Below are 21668 nucleotides of genomic sequence, written 5' to 3'. Positions count from 1 at the left end.
AACTTTGTAGTCTTTACAACACTTTTCTCTACTTGCAAATGTAGTTTCCATACTAGGTTACTGCTCCGAAAAACTAGGGGACTCTGAATATTTAAGTTGTTATAAGGTTAAATTGAGCTTTGAATGGAAAGAAAGTGTTGTAGAAATCTTTTTTTATTCAGTGCTAATTCTAAATTTTTTATTAAGAGTATAGGTATGCTTGGTACCCCTCTCTTTTGCCAAGAACACTATTACATGGATATGTTTTACCATGCTTTCAACCCATATTCGTATGAGCATTTAGTAGCTACAACAATCTACCTACCAATCTTCAATGCCTTTTGTATATATACTCAATGATTCTTGTATGTATCCCTAGATCTTATATTTGGAATAGAGTAGCCCTAGACTTTTATACTTGACTATCTCATTGTCCACTCTCTCATTCCTCTTTTCACAACAACCGTCTACCACATATTTGCATGATAAATTATCCCACATCATGATCTTCCCCTATTCATCCCCATAACTCGGTACAGCACACTGGGCTTTCCCTCAACCTACGCATGGGTTTCTTCCTTGTGCGATTGTGTCTTGTTGGGTGGCTTGGTTAGCTAGGGAAATGAATAGTCCTGAATCAACTCTTACTTACCCTTATTCGCCGACCATAGCATTACTTAAGTCGAAGTTGTCTATAATGTTTGTATCACGTGTCCGTATGAACTCAATCTATCGTGAGCTAAAAATTTCGAAAATCCATGGCTCATCATGCATCATGCAATGTGATAACCGAGGGTTCCTTCTAAGAACAACTTTTGTAAAGAAAGGAGATGAAATGCAGACGAAATGACGGACTTGCTTTCCATTCTTTACACACAGTATGAACATGGTGAGATTATCGTTGGATAAATGCTGTGGTGTTTTGGCTTTATGCCATCAAATTTCAGAGGGCGGTAATTCTCGAGAACTATTTTATCTCGATTTCCAAATGTATGGTTGAGAATGTACAAGGGAGAAGACGATCGTCCATGAAAACTTAAGGCGCCGGCCTCTTTGTAATTCACGGATGGAGAAGCCTCGGAATCGCCCTCCATCAAGTTTGATTACCTTGTCCTTTCCGTGTATCCTTCATCAGATGTTCACATATGCATCCGATATAAATAAGCGTCCGCAGGGACCATCTCTCATATTCCAGAGACTTAGCCTGATTTATGCAATAATTGCGTAGAGGCTATCTTCTCATCGGCGTCTTAAGGTATGCTAGTAAACTAGACTGCTATGTGTAGTTAGTGTGAGAAATGTGGCTAAACCTTATCATCAGCATACAGCTGTCGAGATGATTGACATAAGCGAAGCTTAATCGATCTTGTGTGGAGGATTGACGTGGGTTAGTAGTATCAGCAATAAGCATAAGATTGATGTGGGTTATTAGTATCAGCAACAAGCATAAGTACTTGCGAGCAAAATTGAATTATTAGGATAAGTTGCTTCATTCAAGGGGAACAAAGACGTCGACAGTCGCGCTGTGTCTTGAGTCTCTGTATTCTTCTGAAACTTAGCATGATCACTGTAGCCGATCAAAGCGAATTGATCTACTGTTACTGATTGACGTTCATTTTGCAGCTCAGTATAAAATTCTAGCAACTAATGGCGGCCAAGGAAGACCCGAGGCAGGGAGCGAGCGTGTGCAAGGGGCACGACGAGGCGCTGAAGAAGGCGGTGGAGCTGCTGACGGCGCACGGGCTGCCGGCTGGGCTGCTTCCGTTGGAGGAGGTGAAAGAGCTGGGGTACGTGGCGGAGACGGGGTACATGTGGGTGAGCCAGGCGAAGAAGGTGGAGCACGATTTCAAGCTGGCGGGGAAGCTGGTGAGCTACGACGTCGAGATCACGGGCTACATATCGCAGCTCAAGATCAAGAAGCTGAAAGGGGTGAAGGCCAAGGAGCTCATGCTCTGGCCCCCCGTCGGTGAGATCAGCGTGGATGACCCGCCCACTGGCAAGATACACTTCAAGAGCTTTGCCGGCATCACCAAAACCTTCCCCGTCGAGGCTTTCGCAGCCGGTCAGTAGTGCCTACTGAGACGCACGGTTTTCGGTTAATAAATATATAGCTCCTCGTGCAGCACTGAGCCTTGAGGCCTCGATGCCTTGATGCTTAAGTTCCCTCTTACCTCGCTTGCACCATGGAGCATTGCTCATAGTATAAGAGGGGACCCGGCTAATGCCCTTATCTGCAATGCTCATCATCACTCTATAGCAGCTTCAGGAAGTCGCCTTGTTGTAACTAGTGTCAAGAGACACGTCCAACGACATAATGCCAATCTTGTATTGCTCCTCTACATGCGCCTTTGAAAACCCTCCTAATGTAAAATGGTAAGCTTGTACCTTCATCTTTGATATTATCTCTATAAATCTCGAGTTTTCATCATGCACACTTTCTTCATCTTGCAACAACTATAAAGATGAGAAGCATATTAATAACTCATGGATTTGATCATGCAAACAATAACATAACAATTCCTTCAACCTAATATGCAAAGCATGAGTGTTTTCTCTTGAATATGGATGCAAACCAATGCAATATAAATGTTGTTGAAATACTGTCCTATCCATGTTCCTAATATTCAAGGGAGTTGTTAAAGCTACTAAATACAAGTGTAGAAGTCATACTTAGGTGACTTCATTATGCTGTTAAAGAAAAAAAAACCTTTGGTACTCCTATCAATAGTTTTTCATTTGGCAATCCTCACCATCAAGATTTTAATGAGACAAACAAATCTTTGTCATGACTATTTCAAGTGACCTACATATTACACATATATAGGTGTCATCTAATGTTCTCCAAGAGAAAATATATCTGATGAGAAATATGGGAAAGCAAAATTCATAATTAGCACTTTCCAAAATGTTTCTCAAAAATTACATCCCTCAAAGGGGTTGCTCAAAACTATGTAAGTGTATCATGTTGATTCAACAAAATGAAAAATTGAAATTCCAAATTTCACACATTTTTAATATATATTCAAGTACCATTTCCATGGGGTAATCATGCGTAAATAGAAAAATTTTATAACTCATTCATAAGAAATGATGATAAGATTAATCTTGGTAACACAAGGAAACATAACAAGACTTCAAACATCCTATGAGCGTACAAGTCCTAGCTATATCACTGCTTTACTAGATTTTCTTTCACATTATAAAACAATTATTTAAAGAAATATTATTGCAATAGAAAAAATTTATAACTCATTCATAAGAAATGATGATGAGATTAATCTTGGTAATACAAGGCAGCATTACAAGACACTTCAAATATCCCATAAGTGTACAAGTCCTAGCTATACCACTGCTTTTCTAGATTTTGTCTCATGTTATTAAAAAATTAATTAAAGAAATATTATTGCAAGCAAGGACTTTTTGTGTTCCTCTCAAGGTCTTGTATAAGATGATAATTTTACCCATGATTTCATATTACCTGCCACATTTTGCATAGTCATAGTGCTGCCTTATAGAAAATGGGGAGTCTCTCCACTTTATTGCAGAAAAGAAATTTAACATTTTTGCTTCTTTTTTTGTGCACTAGATGCTAGTATATAGACTTCTTAAGCATAAGTATTTTTGTGATGGTATATGCCATATACCATCACATATATCGACACATATATTGATGCATATATTATTATACCATTACATGTGTTGGGTATACACACCAAAATAGTTTTTTAAAAACCCTACAATACCTATACTCCCAATATATCAAGGGTGTAAGTGCTCTTATTTCCTCCATTTTAATGCATTTTAGTTGATTTTGTTACTTTTCTCTTTTATACACAACTGCAAAAGAAAAGCAAGGTTTTTATGTGTTTTTCTTCATCCTTTTTTTTTGGCATTCATGTGATAGAGATTGTGTAAAAAAGAAAGAGAGTCTGAGAGAGGGAGTGAAAGTAAGAGAATTAGGTAATGTGGACTATCTAGATGTATGTTTACCTCATTTTATTCCATTTTCTTATGAAAATGTATGAAAGAGAAAAAGAGAGGGATAGAGGAAAAAGTCATGAGAGGAAGAGAATGAAATGATCTGGCATTGTAGATTGTGTACTCTATTGTGTGTTTTTTTTTCTGAATAATTTTGGTTATATAAGATAGAAAAGGAAGAAAGAGAGTGAAATTGTTAAATGAGTGGTTAAATTAGTGAGATATCTTATTTTTAATGCAAAATCAAGAAGAACCATGTGTGTGTGTGTGTGTGTGTGTGTGAGATGGAGATGGAATGCTAAGATACTATTTTTAATTAGAAAAATATTATTTTAGGTTAAATAGAGAGCCAAGGGATTTAGTGAAATTCTTGTGTAATTAGAAAATTTAATAGTGCAGATTAAATATACGGCCAAGAGATTTAGTGAATTTCATATCTCATTTCTTATTTAAATATCCCTATCAAATGTAGATAATGAAATACAATGGAAATGGGGCTTATTACATTAACAAATGTATTTTGATTGCCTACATGTTAGAGCAATTCATATTTTGATGAGGCATGCAAGTTACCCGACTTTAAGCTCTAATTTGAGCTTACATCAAATACACAATGGCCTTTTATTATATTTTCTTTTTTGTAAAAGTATATAAAAGAAAAAAAATATTTAAGATTTGATTTAGGAAATTATATTCTATTTTTTATGCAAGTAAATTAGAGTAAAGGTAGAAATTAGATTTTTTTCTATTTAAAAATTAAAAATTGTATGAAGATTTTAGGATTTGGCTAGAACTATAAAAGTATTTATGTAAAAACAATGAAAATTAAAAAGTTAAAAGGCAAAAGGGAATAGTAGGCAATACTTAGTGGGGTAGACTTATCAATGGTGCGCAAGCTTATATGTTGATTAGCTTCTTCTCCATAGTAGGCAAAAGCCTAAGTCGGAGAGACATTCAAGTACTTGGAAACTTTAAGTGTAGTAAAGATGCTTAATAGTACATGAGCTTAAGGATGAGTAAGCTTGAAAATTGACTTTTAAATTTTGCCTCTTTTTAAAATAATTCTTGTTCTTCAATCAAAATAAACCAATAAAACATCAATAGAAGGACTACTTAAAAAGCATCTAGCTTGCATATGCACATGGCTTCCTCCTTCCTGCCCTAATATCTTGTGTGCTTATCCTTTTCTTTCTCTCTTCTCTCTTATCCCCAATTAAGTAGCTATGTATGCAAGTGCACTTTTGCCTCTCCTCCTTGGAATTGGGAGAAGTAGTGCCTCCTATGAACTCCTATTAAGATTATGAGAGACTAAGATGTTGAAAAGGTATTGATGGGCCCACCCATAGGTCAATAATAGGTTGTTTTGAAGTACCCCCAATCATTCCTTAGTAGTAATAGGCTATTTTAAAGAAGCCCAATCATTATATTAGCATAAGTAGGTTATCTATAATCTTTCCAATCATCATAAATACTTTTGGATTACTTGGAAGTTGGTGGGAAGCACTCATTCAATTAGTATTGGCCTCTTTCCAAAATAATCAACAATCATGAGATATTCAAAGCCACTCAAGCCACTATTGATGGAAGGCTTTATGTCTTTCACTTATCAATTATATTCATATATGTAGAGTAGAAGATCACCAAGCTAAAATAGGCTATGTAATTGAAACCCAATACATGGCCTAACAATTGATTGCATATAACTGCCAATAGACTTAGACTTGGTCTTTTGTAAGTAAATGTATGTGTCAAGAAAGTGTAAATGCAATGACTGAATACATAGTCAAGCCTTTCTTTACCACACTTATCAATTGATTTCCATGATGAAGATGATATGTGACAATTGTGGGGTTACTACATGCATTTGGGTTTGAGAGGGAAGATCTAAGTTTAATGCACCTCCCAAGCCAAAAACATAGGAAGAGAACCAAGGATTTCCCAATTAATAGTCCAGTTAAGCTAGCCTAGTAAAAAACGTTTCAAGCTCTCAACCAATTCAAAACTCTTTTGACTTAGAGCGGAGGGCTTAAGAAATTCAATTTCATGTAGTTGTAGACATAATTTTAGCAAACCAACTCTTGTAGCTTTAGACATACTTGTAGCAAACCGATTCTTATAGTTAGCTTCGCTTTCTTCTCCTTGTTGATGATGGCTATCTTTTCTATGTTTTAAAGCATCTCTATAGTGGCTAAAGATCCTCTCATGTCTATGCATTGCTCTTCTTAGATGAATGTAGCCTCCCCAAACTAAATATAATACTTCTGGTTGGTGCCACCTACTTGTGTTTTTTGTCTTGTTGAAATATGGTGAGCTTGGCTACTACTATTGCTTCTCATTCTCTTTCCAAGATGAATTATAAGTTATTACTACTAAATAAAGCCGTTTTAACACTCAAAATATTTCCACACTTTCTACTTTTTTAGCTAAATCTCAATTTGCTTCTCAACTTCTTAGTGCCCCTTTGTAACAAAAGAATAGTCTCATTACATCAAGGGAGAGCTTCCCTAGAAGGAATCTTCCTTCTAATTCAAGGTCCTTTTTTCACAATTTTCTATTATTAATAGTTTGATTCTCCTCACACACCCACCATTACCTTGCTAGTCATTGTTCAAGTACATACAATCGACTTGTGTCTATCTACTACATAGAGCTCCATAATATGGCAATAGGTCTTTCTACTTTGAAACAAGATATCCTCCTTCAAAATTCATTTTCATGTTGAGTACTCCTTATATATCTCAAGAATCATTATGTCTTTTTCAAACTCAATTCCCCATAGTATGAATGGTAGAATGCTATGGGTTAGGCTAGCATGTTTCTCCTTGTTCATAATGGTTACATTAGGAGAAATATGGACTCTCTTTTTTCCCCCCTTAAGAAGTGAATAAACAAAAAGAGGCCAATGCGAGAGCTTAGATTCTAGATTCATGTAACATGAATCTTTTAACCATATCTTGGTCCAAATCTTCCCTTAATAATAAAATAAGGAAAAATGTGGGGAATAATACAAGGCTACCACTTTCTCAAAGTTTGTGACTCGAATTTTCCTTTTCTCATTTTTTTATATTTGACATTTTATATCTCCCCTTCTGAGTTTCCCCTCTTTCTTAGGCAGAACTCAAATTTATCATTTCCCTTTCTCCGCTTCTTCTTTCTTGATGAAATTTTGCAGCCTCATTATTGCTTGCCATATATGTAACCCTATGAAATTTCATTTCCTCTGTACAAACACAGATTGAGTTTCACATGTTTTATGAGAGCGAAGATTATTCTACAAAATCCTAGAGATGTTCTTAGCAAAAATTTACAGGTATATTGTTCTCTTTCATGGATGTTCTATGATAAATTTTTATCTCATTTGGACAAAACTTGTGTAAGTTATACGTATGCTCTGGCATGAACATTCTTTTGTTTTGGTACTCTAGGAGTCTCTCAGAGTTAAGAACAATGCTCTTTTAAACACTCAACTTCTTCTTCAACATCTTTGGGTTTGTTTGTAAACAAAGTAACATATATGTTGTCTTATTTTTTGTTGTTTTATTTTTTTGTTGCTCCATAGTTAAATTTCATCTCATTTGGACAAAATCTTTGCAAGTTATATGCATATTGATCTTTTCTTCATTTTTGTACTCCAAGAATTTCCCACAATGAACAATAATGATTTTCTAAAAACTCAACTTCTTCAACATCTTTAGGCTTCTCTGTGTAAAGAGAGCTACATGCATATTGTTTTTTTTTTTGTTGCTCCATGGTTAAATTTCAACTCATTTGGATAAATCCTATATAAGTTATATGCATGCTTTGACCTAAGATTTCATTTGTTTTTGTACTCTAGAAATCTCACAGTGAAGGAACAAAATCTTGTAATGACTCAACTACTTATTATTCAATATCTCTTGGTTTCTCTATGAAAAGAACTATGGGGACCCCCATTTAATCCCTGCAACGTTTTGTATTATCAAGTAACTACTTGACCCGAGAGCTAGAAAGAGCATGATGGAGGCTTGATTGATAGATTTTGATGCTATGAAGCTAGCCGTCCAGTCAGATCACGATTCTAAGGATGTTTGCACCCTCAATGGAAGATGAAACTACTTGTCGGGAATTGTGAACATGTAGGATTTGAACTAGTTATTTTTTAAAGAAGAGCTAAGCTTAAAAAACTTGAAAATTCCCACAATTGGGAGTAGGGGGTACAAATTTTTTAACACCCCATTGATTTTTATTATTTTGGGGCCATTTTACAACTATCAGAATCAACAGGAATGGAGAGAGGCATGAGATCCACCATTTTTTCGTTTCAGATCACCTTATGTCTCGCAAGAAACAACGCCATGAATGAAAAGATGTAGTTTTATCTTTCTCTCTGCTCTCTATCTCTCTCTCCTCTTAGTGCATGTTTTCATTCTTTATTCTATGTGAGAAGGGAGTGGACATAGGTGAGAGATCTTGATTGTGGGACAATGTTGGATCAATATGGAACGTAAATCAGTGTTTGGAGAGGCATCAACAATAACGGAATAGCATTAGAAGCTTCTCGAATACTAAGCATGCATGGGATTTTATGTGGTTTAACATGTAAGTAAGTTTTCTTGAGAAAAATAAGAATCATCAAATCTAGCTTTGCGTAGATTTTAGGAAGCTCAATAAATGGACTATCAAGGATTACTATCTATTGCCATTTATTGATGAGATTCTTGATTAGTTAGTGGGTAGAGATATCTATTCATTCATGGACTACTTTGCTAGATATAACCAAATGGCTATTACAGAGGAAGACAAGTTGAAAATGATATTTATCCTTGTATTTAGAACCTTTGCATATCATGTTATGGCATTTCGGTTATGTAATTCACGAGGTTCTTGGCAATGTACAACTAATAAGAATTTTGGTGATATTTTCCCAGAGGAGTTGAAAATCTTTATTGATGAGCTAGGGGTAGCCACCACAAGGGAGGGATATCATATTATTTTAAGAAAAAAATTTGAGCATTGCAGGTAGTTCTATATTGCTCTTAATCCAAGGAAGTGCATCTTTGGAGTGCACCCTATGGATTGCTATTGGGCCATGTGGTTAGCTCGATTGGTATTGTGACTGATTCTAAAGAAAAGGTCATTGTTGCTATGAGCCCACCACGTACTCCTAAAGAAGTACATAGCTTTCTATCAATCAGTGGGGTTGTATCAAAGATTTATCAATGCATTGGTAAAGAGGACATTGCCACTAATGAATCTATTGTCCTTTAACTGTCAGTTTGTTTAGAGTGATCTCTATCGAGTATCCTTTGAGGATGTAAAGCAATAATTAGTGAAAGCTTTTGAAAGCACCCAAAAGGGGTGAGGTTTTCTATACACTTTCAATAGCCACAATGCATAACATTAGCTGTGCTATTTAGCCTAGATTTGGTAGACGAAGTGGTACCATTCAATTGCATTTGCTAGTCATAAATTGGAAATATCCAAGTGAAGGGACCTCAAATGGGCCGGCATTGGCTATGGCACTATCCGGACCTCATGCTCATAACAGCAAACACACCCACACGGCCTCACGGGCCAGGAGCATCTATCTGCTATTAAAGGGCAAACTGTCCTAAAGCCTAATCTATGCGTTTATAGTTTTGTAGTCCAACGTTTTCCTTTCTACAAACTCCACAGAGGGAGAACCCATACACATTGGCAATAGATGCCATGATAATCACATACATGGGAGGCAACCTCTCGGTGGAATCACCGCGGCCCTACTGCAGCTCTCCTATATCGTAGGGATTGGCCCCTTGATGCACTGCTTAACATATAGAACAAACGAACAAACTCCACTCTTTCATTTTGAAAGTATTCTAGGAGATACCATGTGTCCTTACCAAATAATTCCCCAAGAAACGAACGTCTATCCTACGGCTTAGGTTGCCTTTCCACACTCAAGCATGGGTCATCATAATCGAAAACAAGTGCTATGCATCCAGTCCTTTGTATTCTAATACCATGGTTGACATGTACATGCAAAAGTGGATGATCCTAAAGTGCTCAAACATAATTTTTAATCAGAAATGTGTTGTGCACAACCAGGCTTTCCAATGCTCATTCACTAACTCGTTGTGGCGATGTAAGGATAGCACTGAGACAACACTCGTGCTATTGTCCTCTTAATTAAAACACAACAAAATCTATGTCATGATATGCATCAAAAAATCAGCAACAATCAGTACGCAAATCGCACCATTCAGACATCCCAACCCCCTACGTTTAGGTATTGCTTTCGTTGCATAGGTGTAGAGATTCATTTTGCCATGTTTTGATGTATGAAAAGCAATAAATCACCAACTTTGACAAGGAAATAGGAAAAAGTGAGGCTAAACCTCATGCTTTGCCACTATCATACATCCACAAACAATCATTATATTTTTTCTCATTTTTGTGAAGCGTATTTCTATGTTTCCCCTTATTTTTCTTATTTTCTTCATTTATTTGACAATAAAATATACAACTTTCTGATTTTTCTTGTTCCAAACACTTGAGCGTACTAACATTCAATTTATTTTCCATCTTCCCCCCATAGGAACACATTTCACCCACGCGAAACGACAAAACTATCATTTTACCGCTTAAAAACCTCATTTCGGGTTTTACAAGAATTAAATAACACATGTAAATCATTGCAAAATCAAAATTTTATGATAAACTGCAATTAATCATGATACAACCAGCACTCAAACAAATTTTCATCAAATAAGAACATCATTACCATCATAAAATACAAAAAATCCTTCATTTTCTTCATAAAAGTGGTCATACCGTGTTTTTATGAAACCCGAGCCGCATTAAATGACTACGTGACCAGCGGACGGAGCCTCCATCGCTCTCAATCCAATGATGCACATCAATCTTCAGCATCTCCATCAATCTCCATCACCGTTTTCTTCAATCTCCCTCCCGATTCCTCCTTCAACATAGTGCATATGAACAGCCCATAGAGAGGAGAGAGAGGGAGGAGAGAGAAAGACTAGATTCTAATCTGTTCATGCAATCAACCATATCTCGTGCGAAGACCAGCAATAGGATCAGGGAAGAAGAAGAAGTTGCCAGGGCAACGTCTGATCCATGGGGTACTTGTAGCCCCGAAATAGATTTGGGGGGGGAGGGGGGGGATGGCGATTTTTGCACGACGTTGCTGTTCACGACATTGTGCCGCCACGTGATGAGGAAAAATGAGGGAGGGGGGGAGGGGGGGGAGGGGGTGTTAAGGTCCCAAAGGGCACCCCCGTTTAATCTCTCAATGTCCACCTTTTCAAATTTGGCCAATTTTTTGCCTCTTCAACGTTCGGGCTCTGTTTCGACCTCTGAAAAATCCTGCGCGTCTGTCTTGGCATCTTGCACTGACTGGCAGCTCTTGACATCCTGCACTGCAGTCAGAAAAATTATCAAAAATCCACAAGTGTCGCTCGGGCGCCTTTTAAAAGCTATCTTTCACTTGGTGCTTAAAATCGTCCTAGCTGCAGCCGCCGCCTTCGATGTCGAAATTTTTTTCCCTAAATTTCAGATTTTTTTGGCAAATTTTAGGCACATTTTAGGCTCAAAACTCCGCTCTCATTGGCGACCACGGGATGGGGCGACTAAGCCCGTCGAATTCCATAACAGATCTGCACAAAACAACCAAAGGAAGCATCAAGATACCAAAGGAAGCTCACCCTACCCCCTGACAAAACCAAGGCATGAAATCCACAAGGAGTAGGCCAAGCGTAATCTGATAGAAGACCGACTGCTCCAACATGGCCAAACTAAAAAGAACTATCAAAGAGATTGCCCTAAGTGGTGGTCTGAACTACCGACCTCACTAAGGACAACACACCCAAAAAGCTCCTACTAGGCAAGGACTCCTATAGCCTAATCAAGAAGTATTTCCTTTTAGCACATTTCTTCTTTTAGGTTTTTATTCCCCCATACTCGGGTGTGTAAAAAGGAGGGAGATGAGTGTAGTGACCCAAGGAGAACAAGGCATCGGCCTCAGGTCTTGTCTCGGCACCCAAGAACCTACCAATCCCTCGTGAGGCGACACTTAATCCTTTTCTGACGCTTACTTTTATTTTCGCTCCAACCTTCCTTATTTTCTTCTTTTCCAGCGAGACACCACCCCTAAGAAGACAAGGCATCGGCCCTGGGTCTAACTCGTCCCTAGGAACCTACCAGGCCTTTGAAAGGCGATGAGCAACTACTTATAAATTTTCATTTCTTTTCTTTTCTATTTTTATAGGGGTTAGAACCCCTTTTTACACACCTTTGTATATATTTATTTTCTTTGAGATATTCGGGGTTTTGTTCTCCCTATTTATCATCATCATTTTTTCCTTTGGCAAGCTTCTCTAACTGCCTCACAACTAACAAGAACTCCTAGAACGGCTGCCTAGCAGGATAGCAGAACAGGGTCATTAGGACTGCTTTCTAAAACAGGTCTCTCGATGCCTGGCAATGTCCTTACAGGAGGCAACGACTACTCAGACATCCCTCAGACATGCCTAACCTAAACTTGGGACTTCATGCCTTGGATGCCGGTCCCCAATAAGAAAACAAAATCCCCTACAAGTACACAGACACATATAGCATAAAAACACGGTACTCGTAAAGGAGAGATATCACCTGGATAGGGCCACGAGAAGCTTTCGTGCAACATAGGCTCCTTCCAAGATCTTCTTTAAACATGTCTAGCATAGGACTAAAACAAGAAACCATTAACCACACCCGTACTAAATAGACAACTGGCCCTCTTGGCCTAATGAAATAAAGCATTTCACTACAAAAATTGATTGGCCCTCTTGGCCTAACAAGATCAAACAAAATAGCACCTACACATCCCTCCCCGAAATAGTATAGATATACAATAATATGCTCCTTTCCAAGGAGGAAAAATATAGGGCTCGCAGCCCTAAGCTAAATGCATAAGATTATGACCCATCCCTCCTGCATATATAGCAAGAGGCGTATGCATAACATGCTGTCTAATCAGCCTATGGGTCCAGGATAACAACGGTAGATGGGTCTCGGCTACTCTTTGCATCACCCATATCAACCATTGCCTACCATATATTGCATGCTTTAATAACATTCCCCACAAGCGACCAGGTCCTGTCTCATTGTTGATAGCAATATCCAAACTAGGACCACAGTTGAAGAAAAGGTCTTCTTCATAAGCAAGGTTTGCCAGTGAATCCGCAAAACTGATTCCAGTAACATGGAATCAGCTGAAGAGACACTCTCTCAAACTCCTCAAGTAGGGTCATGGAAGTTTGATGATACATACAAAGGATGGGATTCCGCACTGTGTATGTCCCATCTAGCTGATTCAAGATCAACTAGGAATCCCCTTTTACTAACAACCGCCAAATACCACCTTGCTTGGCAATATGCAGTCCCATAATCAAGGCTTTATACTCCCCCATGTTGTTAGTGAATCCTACCCCGAGATAAGCAGCTAACTTCATCGTAACTCTACGTCGGGGGTCTCAGATTACTACTCTAACACTCCCTTTTTTATTAGGGCCCCTGGACACTCCGCCAAAATATAATGTGTACGCCCACGACGGGTTTACATAGCCTGCCATCATGAACTCCTCTATTCGTAATTATGATAGTCAAATTTTAACATGTTTAGAGGATGAACTGACGGCTCCATCCCACCTTCTTTATTAAACTCAACAGGGATACTTGTCAACATTCGTAAGCAATGATGGCAGAAGACTTTGATCTCCCACACAAAGGTTCCGTCTTCTTACTATATCACTTTGTATCCTTTGCTCCACCAGATAAGTTTCCCTTGATGGTATCTTTGCTCTAGATATGGGTGCTCCAAATAAGGAATTAACCGCCCCATCAACCAACTTTAAGCTCTTTTGCAGGTCTCTAATCAGCCCCAACATGGACTTGCAATGCATTTCTCCGTGTTAGCATACTTAGAAATAATAAGGTTTAATCTTATTAAGATTAACCTTATTTTTAAATTCTACTCCTTGCACATCAGCTAGTAGAGCCATAGACCTATTTTTCCCTAACTTGACAATCTTGTAGGGGCCATCCCATCTAGGTTTGAGCTTCCCTGGAAATAGCTCCCTACGTGCATCGTAGTACATAACTAATTGCCCTTTTTTAAAGGTATACTTCTTTGCTTTAAGGTTGTGCAACAGCTTCATTCGACGTTTAGCTACCTCCTGGTGTAATAAGCTTTGCAATTTCAGCTCATCCAGGTTGGCTATGGTCATGAAACGTTCAAAGAGTGCATCCTCGTCTCCCAATGAGTGGTTAATTGCAAACCATATGGTTGGCAACTCGATTTCGAGGGGTAACACACACTCTTCCCCATAAACTAATTTAAATGGAGTATGGCCGGTAGCTCGCTTGAACATTGTATTGTACACCCATACTGCCACATACAACTTCCTGTCCCAGTCATGTTTCTTCTCAGAGACTATCTTAGACAAGATACCCACAAGCTGCTTATTAGTACTTTTGACTTGCCCGTTGGCTTGCGAATTACTTGATTTGCCAAGCTTCAATCAGGCTTTTAATCACTTTATTCAAAAAATGGGTTCCACGGTCCGACACAAGTTCCTTCGGTGGATCAAAACGGCAGATAATCTGCTCTAAAATGAAACTTACAGTCTCTTTTGCATTGTCCTGCCTCGTCGCCCACGCTTCTGAACATTTTGTAAAATAATGAGTTGCTACTATAATGTACCTCTTCTGAGTAGTAGACGATGGAGTGATAGGACCCACAAAGTCAATACCCCACTTCTCAAATGGAAGGATAGCCATAATAGACGTAAGTGGGTGTTTTCTATTCTCTCTGCTGTCATGTCTTTGACAGGTATCACATCTCTTAACATTCTCAAAGGAATCTTGGAAGATGGATGGCCACCAATATACAGCTCTTAAAGCTTTCTGTGCCGTCAACCGTCCACAGTGAAGTGCTCTCCACATGCAGAGTCATGGCACTCTTCCAAGATGAAAAGAACTTTGTCAGGCATCACACATCGGTAAAAGATATCATCAACACCCTGCTGATATAGTGTTCCTACAATCAAGGAAAACTTCAAAGCCTGTTGTCTGATTTTCCTCTTTTCTAATTTTGATAAACCAGCTCCAGTCTCTCCCGTTGATAGATAATGCATGATAGTAGCATACCAAGATGGGATAGAAGCTATATCAATTTTAAACATTTCTTCAATATCACTTCCTTCAGCTAGAGTCTCTTTCGGCTCCCCGAAATCCCCAAGGCATTCCACAATACCCTGCAACCTTGGTGGCTTACTCTTAATCTCATAATCAAACTCCTGCAAAGTGATTAACCACTTTGCTAGATGATCAGGCGGTTGCAGCTTGTTCATAAGCAATCTAAGCCCTTCCGCCTTCCTATAGAAAACTACCTTCTCATAGAGGATGTAGTGCTTGAATTTTTTACTCGCAAAGACCATCGCAAGGCACAACTTCTCCATGAAGGTGTAGTTAATTACTGATATGCCCAATTTTCGACTAGCAAAAGCTATCGGATGATACCACTTTTCCTCCCAGATTTGGGCTAAACAGCAGGTGATACTATGCATGGTGGCTGCTGAAAATATGTAAAATACATCGCCTCTTTTAGGTGCTTTTAAAAAAAGCGTTTTTACTAGCTCCTGTTTCACATTCTTGAAAGCTACCTTACAAGGGTTGCTCCATACAAATAGACAGCTAAAGGATAATAAGTTTGTTAGTGGCAACGTCCTTTCTGCCAAGGCATTTATAAACCTCCGATAGTACTCTATGGATGACAAAAACCTATGTACCTCTTTCGGAGTGCGCGGTGGACTCATAGTGACTATAACCTTGATCTTTTCAAGGTCAGTTGTGATCCCTACTGAACTGACCACATGGCCTAGCAATAGCCCATAAGGCACTCCAAAGACACACTTCCGTGGGTTAAGAATGATACAAAATTGTCTGCAGTGCTCAAAGCACTTTCTTAAGATAATCAACATCCTTTCCCTTACAGTGGCTGCCCCTAGGTCATCGATAAATACTTTCAACTCATTTGGGGAGATGTCACCAAAGGTCTTGTCTGCTATTCGTTGCCATGATCTAGGGGCATTGCACAAACCAAAGGCCATCACATGGTACGTAAAAGTACCAAAGACAGTAATGAAAGTCATTTTCAACTTGTCCTCTTGTGTAATTGCCATCTGGTTTATCCTACAAAGCAATTCATAAAAAAATATATTTCCCTACCCACTAATTGATCCAAAATCTGTTCAATAAATGGCAGCGGGTAGTAATCCTTAACCATCTGCTTATTCAGCTCTCTAAAATCTACACATAGTCGAATCTGGTTGTTTTTCCACTACAAGGATTTGAGCTAGTAGCAACACCGATTAGCGACGGTGGGTAGCGGCGTCGCTATTGGCATCGCTACTAGCGTCGCTATTTGCATCGCTATTTGCATAGCATTTGCGACGCAAATAGCGACGCTCCACAGGGAAAAAAAGCGGGCCAAAACCGAGCACGGTTTCATTTCGCATTTGCGGCTTGTGTATTTTGAGAGCGAGAGCGAGGGAGAGAGCGACCGTCGTGAGAGAAGGAGAGGAAGAAGACTTGCCGCCGCCGCCGCCGTTGTTCGGGAAGGAGAGGAGGAGCCTTCATCGCAAAGAGGAGCCACCCCACACTTGCCATATCTCATCGATGAGTCTCCCTCTCTCTTTCTTTTGCTTGTTTAAGGTTTAAATCACTTTCTCTTTTGCTTGTTTAGGAGAGGAAATGAGAGAGAAAGAGAGGTAGAGGGAGAGAGAGGGAGAGGGAGAGGGAGAGTGCATTCTCTCTCTCCCTCTCCCTTTTGCTTGTTTAAGGTTTAAATCACTTTCTTTTTTGCTTGTTTAGAAGAGGAAATGTGAGAGAAAGAGAGAAAGAGAGAAAGAGAGGGAGAGGGAGAGGAAGGGGGAGGGGGAGGGGGAGGAAATGAGAGAGGGAGAGAAAGAGAAAGAGAGGGAGAGGAAGAGGGAGAGGGAGGAGAGTGCATTCTCTCTCTCCCTCTCCCTTTTCGTTGTTTAATGTTTAAATCACTTTCTTTTTTGCTTGTTTAGGAGAGGAAATGAGAGAGAAAGAGAGAAAGAGAGGGAGAGAGAGAGAGAGGGAGAGGGAGAGGGAGAGGGAGGGGAAGGAAATGAGAGAGGGAGAGAAAGAGAAAGAGAGGGAGAGGGAGAGGGAGAGGGAGGGAGAGTGCATTCTCTCTCTCCCTCTCCCTTTTGCTTGTTTAATGTTTAAATCACTTTCTTTTTTGCTTGTTTAGGAGAGGAAATGAGAGAGAGAAAGAGAGAAAGAGAGGGAGAAGGAGAGAGAGGGAGAGAAAGAGAGGGAGAGGGAGAGGGAGGGAGAGTGCATTCTCCCTCTCCCTCTCCCTCTCCCTCTCTTTCTCTCTCTCTCCCTCTCCCTCTCCCTCTCCCTCTCCCTCTCCCTCTCCCTCTCCCTCTCCCTCTCCCTCTCCCTCTCTTTCTCTCCTTCTCTCGTGCATTCTCTCTCTCCCTCTCCCTTTTTCTTTTGGAGAGTGTTAAGATATATTGTGAGAGGGAGAGGAAATGCGAGAGAAAGAGAAAGAGAGGGAGGGAGAGGGAGAGAAAGAGAAAGATAACATATATTGGAATGATAGCATATCCATGATTATGGTAATGGTATCCACTTTGCTTTTTTTATGGGTACCATTACATCGACTCCTTAAGAGGGCTAAAAATTAGTCATACACTTTATAAAGTCTAATTAGGAGATTTAAGATGCACGATAATAAACTTATCGATAATGGTATGCAATGTGCTTTGCCATGGGCCACGTACATTGGTGACTCTTTAAGATGGCTCAAAATTGGTCATGTCCTTCATAATGTCCAAGTAGGGGATCTAATTGTGATATGCATAATTCATTGTTTTTGTATTAACTTTATAGGCATAACAATTTAGAAATCATGCCAACTAGTCAACGGAAGGACTAAAAGAAAATGATACCCTAGCTAATGATCATTACGGTACTTCATCAAAATGAACCCAAAAGTATTGTTATAGAATAAGAATCCCTTAAATTGAGTATAGGATATTTTCTCTCAGGTTTTATGACTATGAGTAGAATTGATTGAAATAAATTTTATTACTATAGTTGATAAATTTCATAGATGGCATTAATTTTAATGCACGATCCTAGGACAAAAAAAACACATTTCTAAGATGCTTTTTGTTGAGACTGATTTATTATTAGACTAAGAGATCCTCAATTATGCTCATAAATGGATTCCTTATACTCAAAGCCCTCTAGTGCAGTTTTTTACAATAACGAATAATTATCTACCGGGACAAACAAATCCTTGAGCATGATATAGGGCCGAGATATAACATCAATAAATCTCTCAACTACTATGTACAATGCAAGATTTATGGTCAACTTGCAACTTGACATACATCTCCATAAAGCTATCCATTTAAGCCTCGTTTGCTGTAATGTAGATAAGATGGAAAACAAATGAGGTCTTATTGTTCAAGATCGCGAGACGTATCTTAATCAGCGTGTCCCATGTCCTTGCTCTCAATGCAAGTTGGCAATTAGACGAAAACGCCGATTGTCTATAGAACACGTACGACGATTTGGCAAGTTTCAATCTGAGATCATTGATCAGGCGATTGCGGATTTTCAGCAAATGGTAATTTGAAGTTAATATTAATCATGCATTGTACTCGCAAGCTAATTGAAAACCATACACAATAAGATTGGGTCTTGTTGGCAAATTTTCTATCCAGGGGGGTGATGTCTCGACCCAAGGGGGAGTGCACCCTTTGCGGCCAATTAGAAGAGTTTGTGGACATGCGATGGATGGATTGCAGGAGCCAATCCACCACTCACAAGGCCCATCTATATCGTCAATGCCAGAGGAGACAGACAACCTTCCCAACCTACCTACAATCTTGGAGCCTGAGATGGAGGCAATGATCGATGCATTGATTCCCATGGATGTCGAGACATCTGACCCGCTTACAGAGGAAGCATCCATACCATTATATGATGGATGCCGAGTATCTCGGTTGAAGACATTGCTTGCACTCTTAAGTGTGCAAGCAAAATACGGGTGGAGCGATACGAGTGTGACCGAGTTATTCAGGTACCTTGCACATAGGCTTCATTGATTTTTTTTTTTACACTATTATTACAAACATTTGTGCTTTTTCAAGGTGTTTTATGATTTTTTTCAGGTTATTGAAATATCATATATTACCACCTGCAAATACCATGCTTGAGTCTCGTGATGATGCACGACATGTTTTACGGAAGCTTGGCATGGACTACAATAACATCCATGCATGTATCAATGACTACATACTGTTTCGAGATGAATACGAGACTATGGAGACATGTCCAAAGTGTGGTGCTCACAAGTATTGATAGGACTTGCAAGGGCAAACCATCCCTCAAAAAGTTCTCACACACTTTTCGCTCATCCCCCGCATAAACCACATGTTTTGCACGTCCAGCATGGCAAGCTTGACAACGTGGCATGTGCAGAATAGGTCCACGGATGGAGTTCAACGAATATCAACGGATTCGCGCGCATGGAGCCACATTGACTCTACCTTCCCAGGCTTTGCGCGAGAGCCAAGGAATCTTCGGCTCGGTCTCGCAATGGATGGCATGAATCCATTCGGTCTGCGCTCAACTTCTTACAGTGTGTGGCCTATAGTGCTTGTCAACTACAACATCCCTCCATGGCTTTCTACGAAGAAAGGACATATCATCCTTAGCTTGCTCGTCCCAGGTTGCTACAAAGTCAAAAATATGGATGTGTATCTTCGTCCATTAGTCGATGAGCTTAAGATTTTGTGGGATGAGGGGGTCACTGTGCAAGATATGAGCAGGCGCGATGGTCAGCGGTCAGCCAACATTCGAGCCATTCTCATATGGACGATGCATGACTTTCCAGGATTGGGAGAGTGCTCATGTGAGCAGACCTCCATTCTCGCTGGTAATATCTATATTTTATCTCATTCAATCAAGTATTCAATAGGTCATGGCTCGCCTTACAGGTCTGGTTACCTCAGGTTATCATGCATGTCCATTGTGTGGGCCACAGTTAGACTCCCGAATGTCACGAACCATGAAGAAGATGGTATATCAAGGACACGCCACTTTCTTGCCGGAGGATCATGAACTCAGGGAAGGTTTTCTTGGACGACCTCCAACACGTATGAACGCCGCAAGCTGGTACGAGCTGAAAATGGTAAACCCGGAATCACATCCAAATGGAATGCGACGGTTCTCTATTTTCTACGAGTTGCCATATTGGACCCACTTACAGGTCAACCACTTGTTGGATCCCATGCATATTTTCAAGAATGTGGGCAGCTTGCTATGGGACCACATCACAGGAAAGAGAGACACTATAGGGTCACAAATGGATTTGAAGGAGGTAGATAAGATGGAGGTGCTTTGGCCGCAGTCGAGTGCTGATGGTGGAGTGCAGCTTCCTCGTGCTCCTTGGGTTTTGTCCACCAAAGAAGAGTGCACTGTGAAGCAAGTAATCAAGTCTATCCGCACTCCGACGGGTATGATGCATTCTCTCAGGTCCGCATTTTCTAAAGATGACCAATTGTCGGGGCTAAAATCCCATGATTGGCATAAGATATGTCAGGTTTGTGAACAGAATGGATTGTAATTAGCGTGGGCATTTTGGTGGCACCCCTTTGAGTGCCACTCCGAGAGAGGTTACCCCCGTCGGAACACCGGATGTAGAGGGGTCTCCTGGATATGCCCAGGAGCGTGGACGGAGATGAGAGAGGACCCATCTTAGGCAAACTCCTGGGGGTTATGGATATCTGGTTGATAGTAGGTCAGGTGCCATCATCATGAATGATGAGGGGAGGAGGGTGATGGCTCGCATGAGAGAGTTGTGCCAACAAGTTTTTCGGCACAACGTCTTGGATTATTGGAAGAACATACTGGAGGGGAGCAAGGACTACATAGTAGCATCCTTGCACGAGGAGTTTCCAGTGCCAACCGCAGTAGATAGATTCTCTACAGGCTGGATGATGGATTGCATGCGTGCATACATGTCACATAGACGATCCGACGCACGCAAGGCAATCAAGAGTGGGGCTGCAAAGCCCGAGTGGTTAGATACAGACAACTGGCGCCGACTGAGGGAGGAGGCTACAGATTCGCCAGGACGTTGGAGTCAGCAGCGGGAGGTGGCGAGGGCACCACTCGAGGCCGGAGTGGTCTATCATCTTGGGAGTGGCGGCCACAGGACATATTTGGAGGACTTTGTAAGTTTCTCTTTTGTTTTGCTTGTTTGTTTTTTTGAAATATTCTTTGTACTCACAATCATGTTTCTAGCAGTTAGCATTTTGTTTTCTTTGTAGCACTCCATTACAAATCGCGATCCGCAAGGCCTTGAGACCCGATATGCAGAGAGGCATGGTCTCAATGCATTGATCGACCGATTGTATAGACGCGGCGGCCCTGTAAGTCACTCATATTTCTTGTCCGTAGTTACCATGAGATATTTGAATGCATTATTGTATGGTGGATTGATGTGTTGTTTCTTTTTCTGCAGAATCCGTTCGATGCTCCTTTGCGGCGGGACGAGCTTTCGGGGGACGAGGATTTGTAGCTCGCCCTTGGATCCTTGGAGCTCACACACCTTTATTTTTTAGTCGCCTGATCTA

The 21668-nt window shown here is 40.1% G+C and overlaps 1 protein-coding gene across 1 annotated transcript; it reads left to right on the top strand.

Annotated features, from left to right (window-relative positions):
- The first annotated feature begins 1181 nt into the window (after positions 1-1181).
- Positions 1182-2406, top strand: LOC148032546 (uncharacterized). Its single transcript, XM_087684123.1, has 2 exons — positions 1182-1234; positions 1603-2406. The coding sequence occupies exon 2, from the start codon at positions 1627-1629 to the stop codon at positions 2047-2049; it is 423 nt and encodes a 140-aa protein (XP_087540249.1). The 5' UTR covers positions 1182-1234; positions 1603-1626; the 3' UTR covers positions 2050-2406.
- Positions 2407-21668: the final 19262 nt, after the last annotated feature.

The sequence above is a fragment of the Lygodium microphyllum genome, chromosome 8 (assembly GCF_053477565.2).
Source record: "Lygodium microphyllum isolate KBCC chromosome 8, Lygodium_microphyllum_v1.1.10, whole genome shotgun sequence".
Lineage (NCBI taxonomy): Eukaryota > Viridiplantae > Streptophyta > Polypodiopsida > Schizaeales > Lygodiaceae > Lygodium > Lygodium microphyllum.
The sequence above is the reverse complement of the archived record's forward strand: the minus strand, read 5'-3'. Positions and strand labels throughout refer to the sequence as shown.

Bases quoted from the DNA above. Each gene is read 5' to 3' on its own strand.
- LOC148032546 (XM_087684123.1), top strand. From the start codon at position 1,627: ATGGCGGCCAAGGAAGACCCGAGGCAGGGAGCGAGCGTGTGCAAGGGG.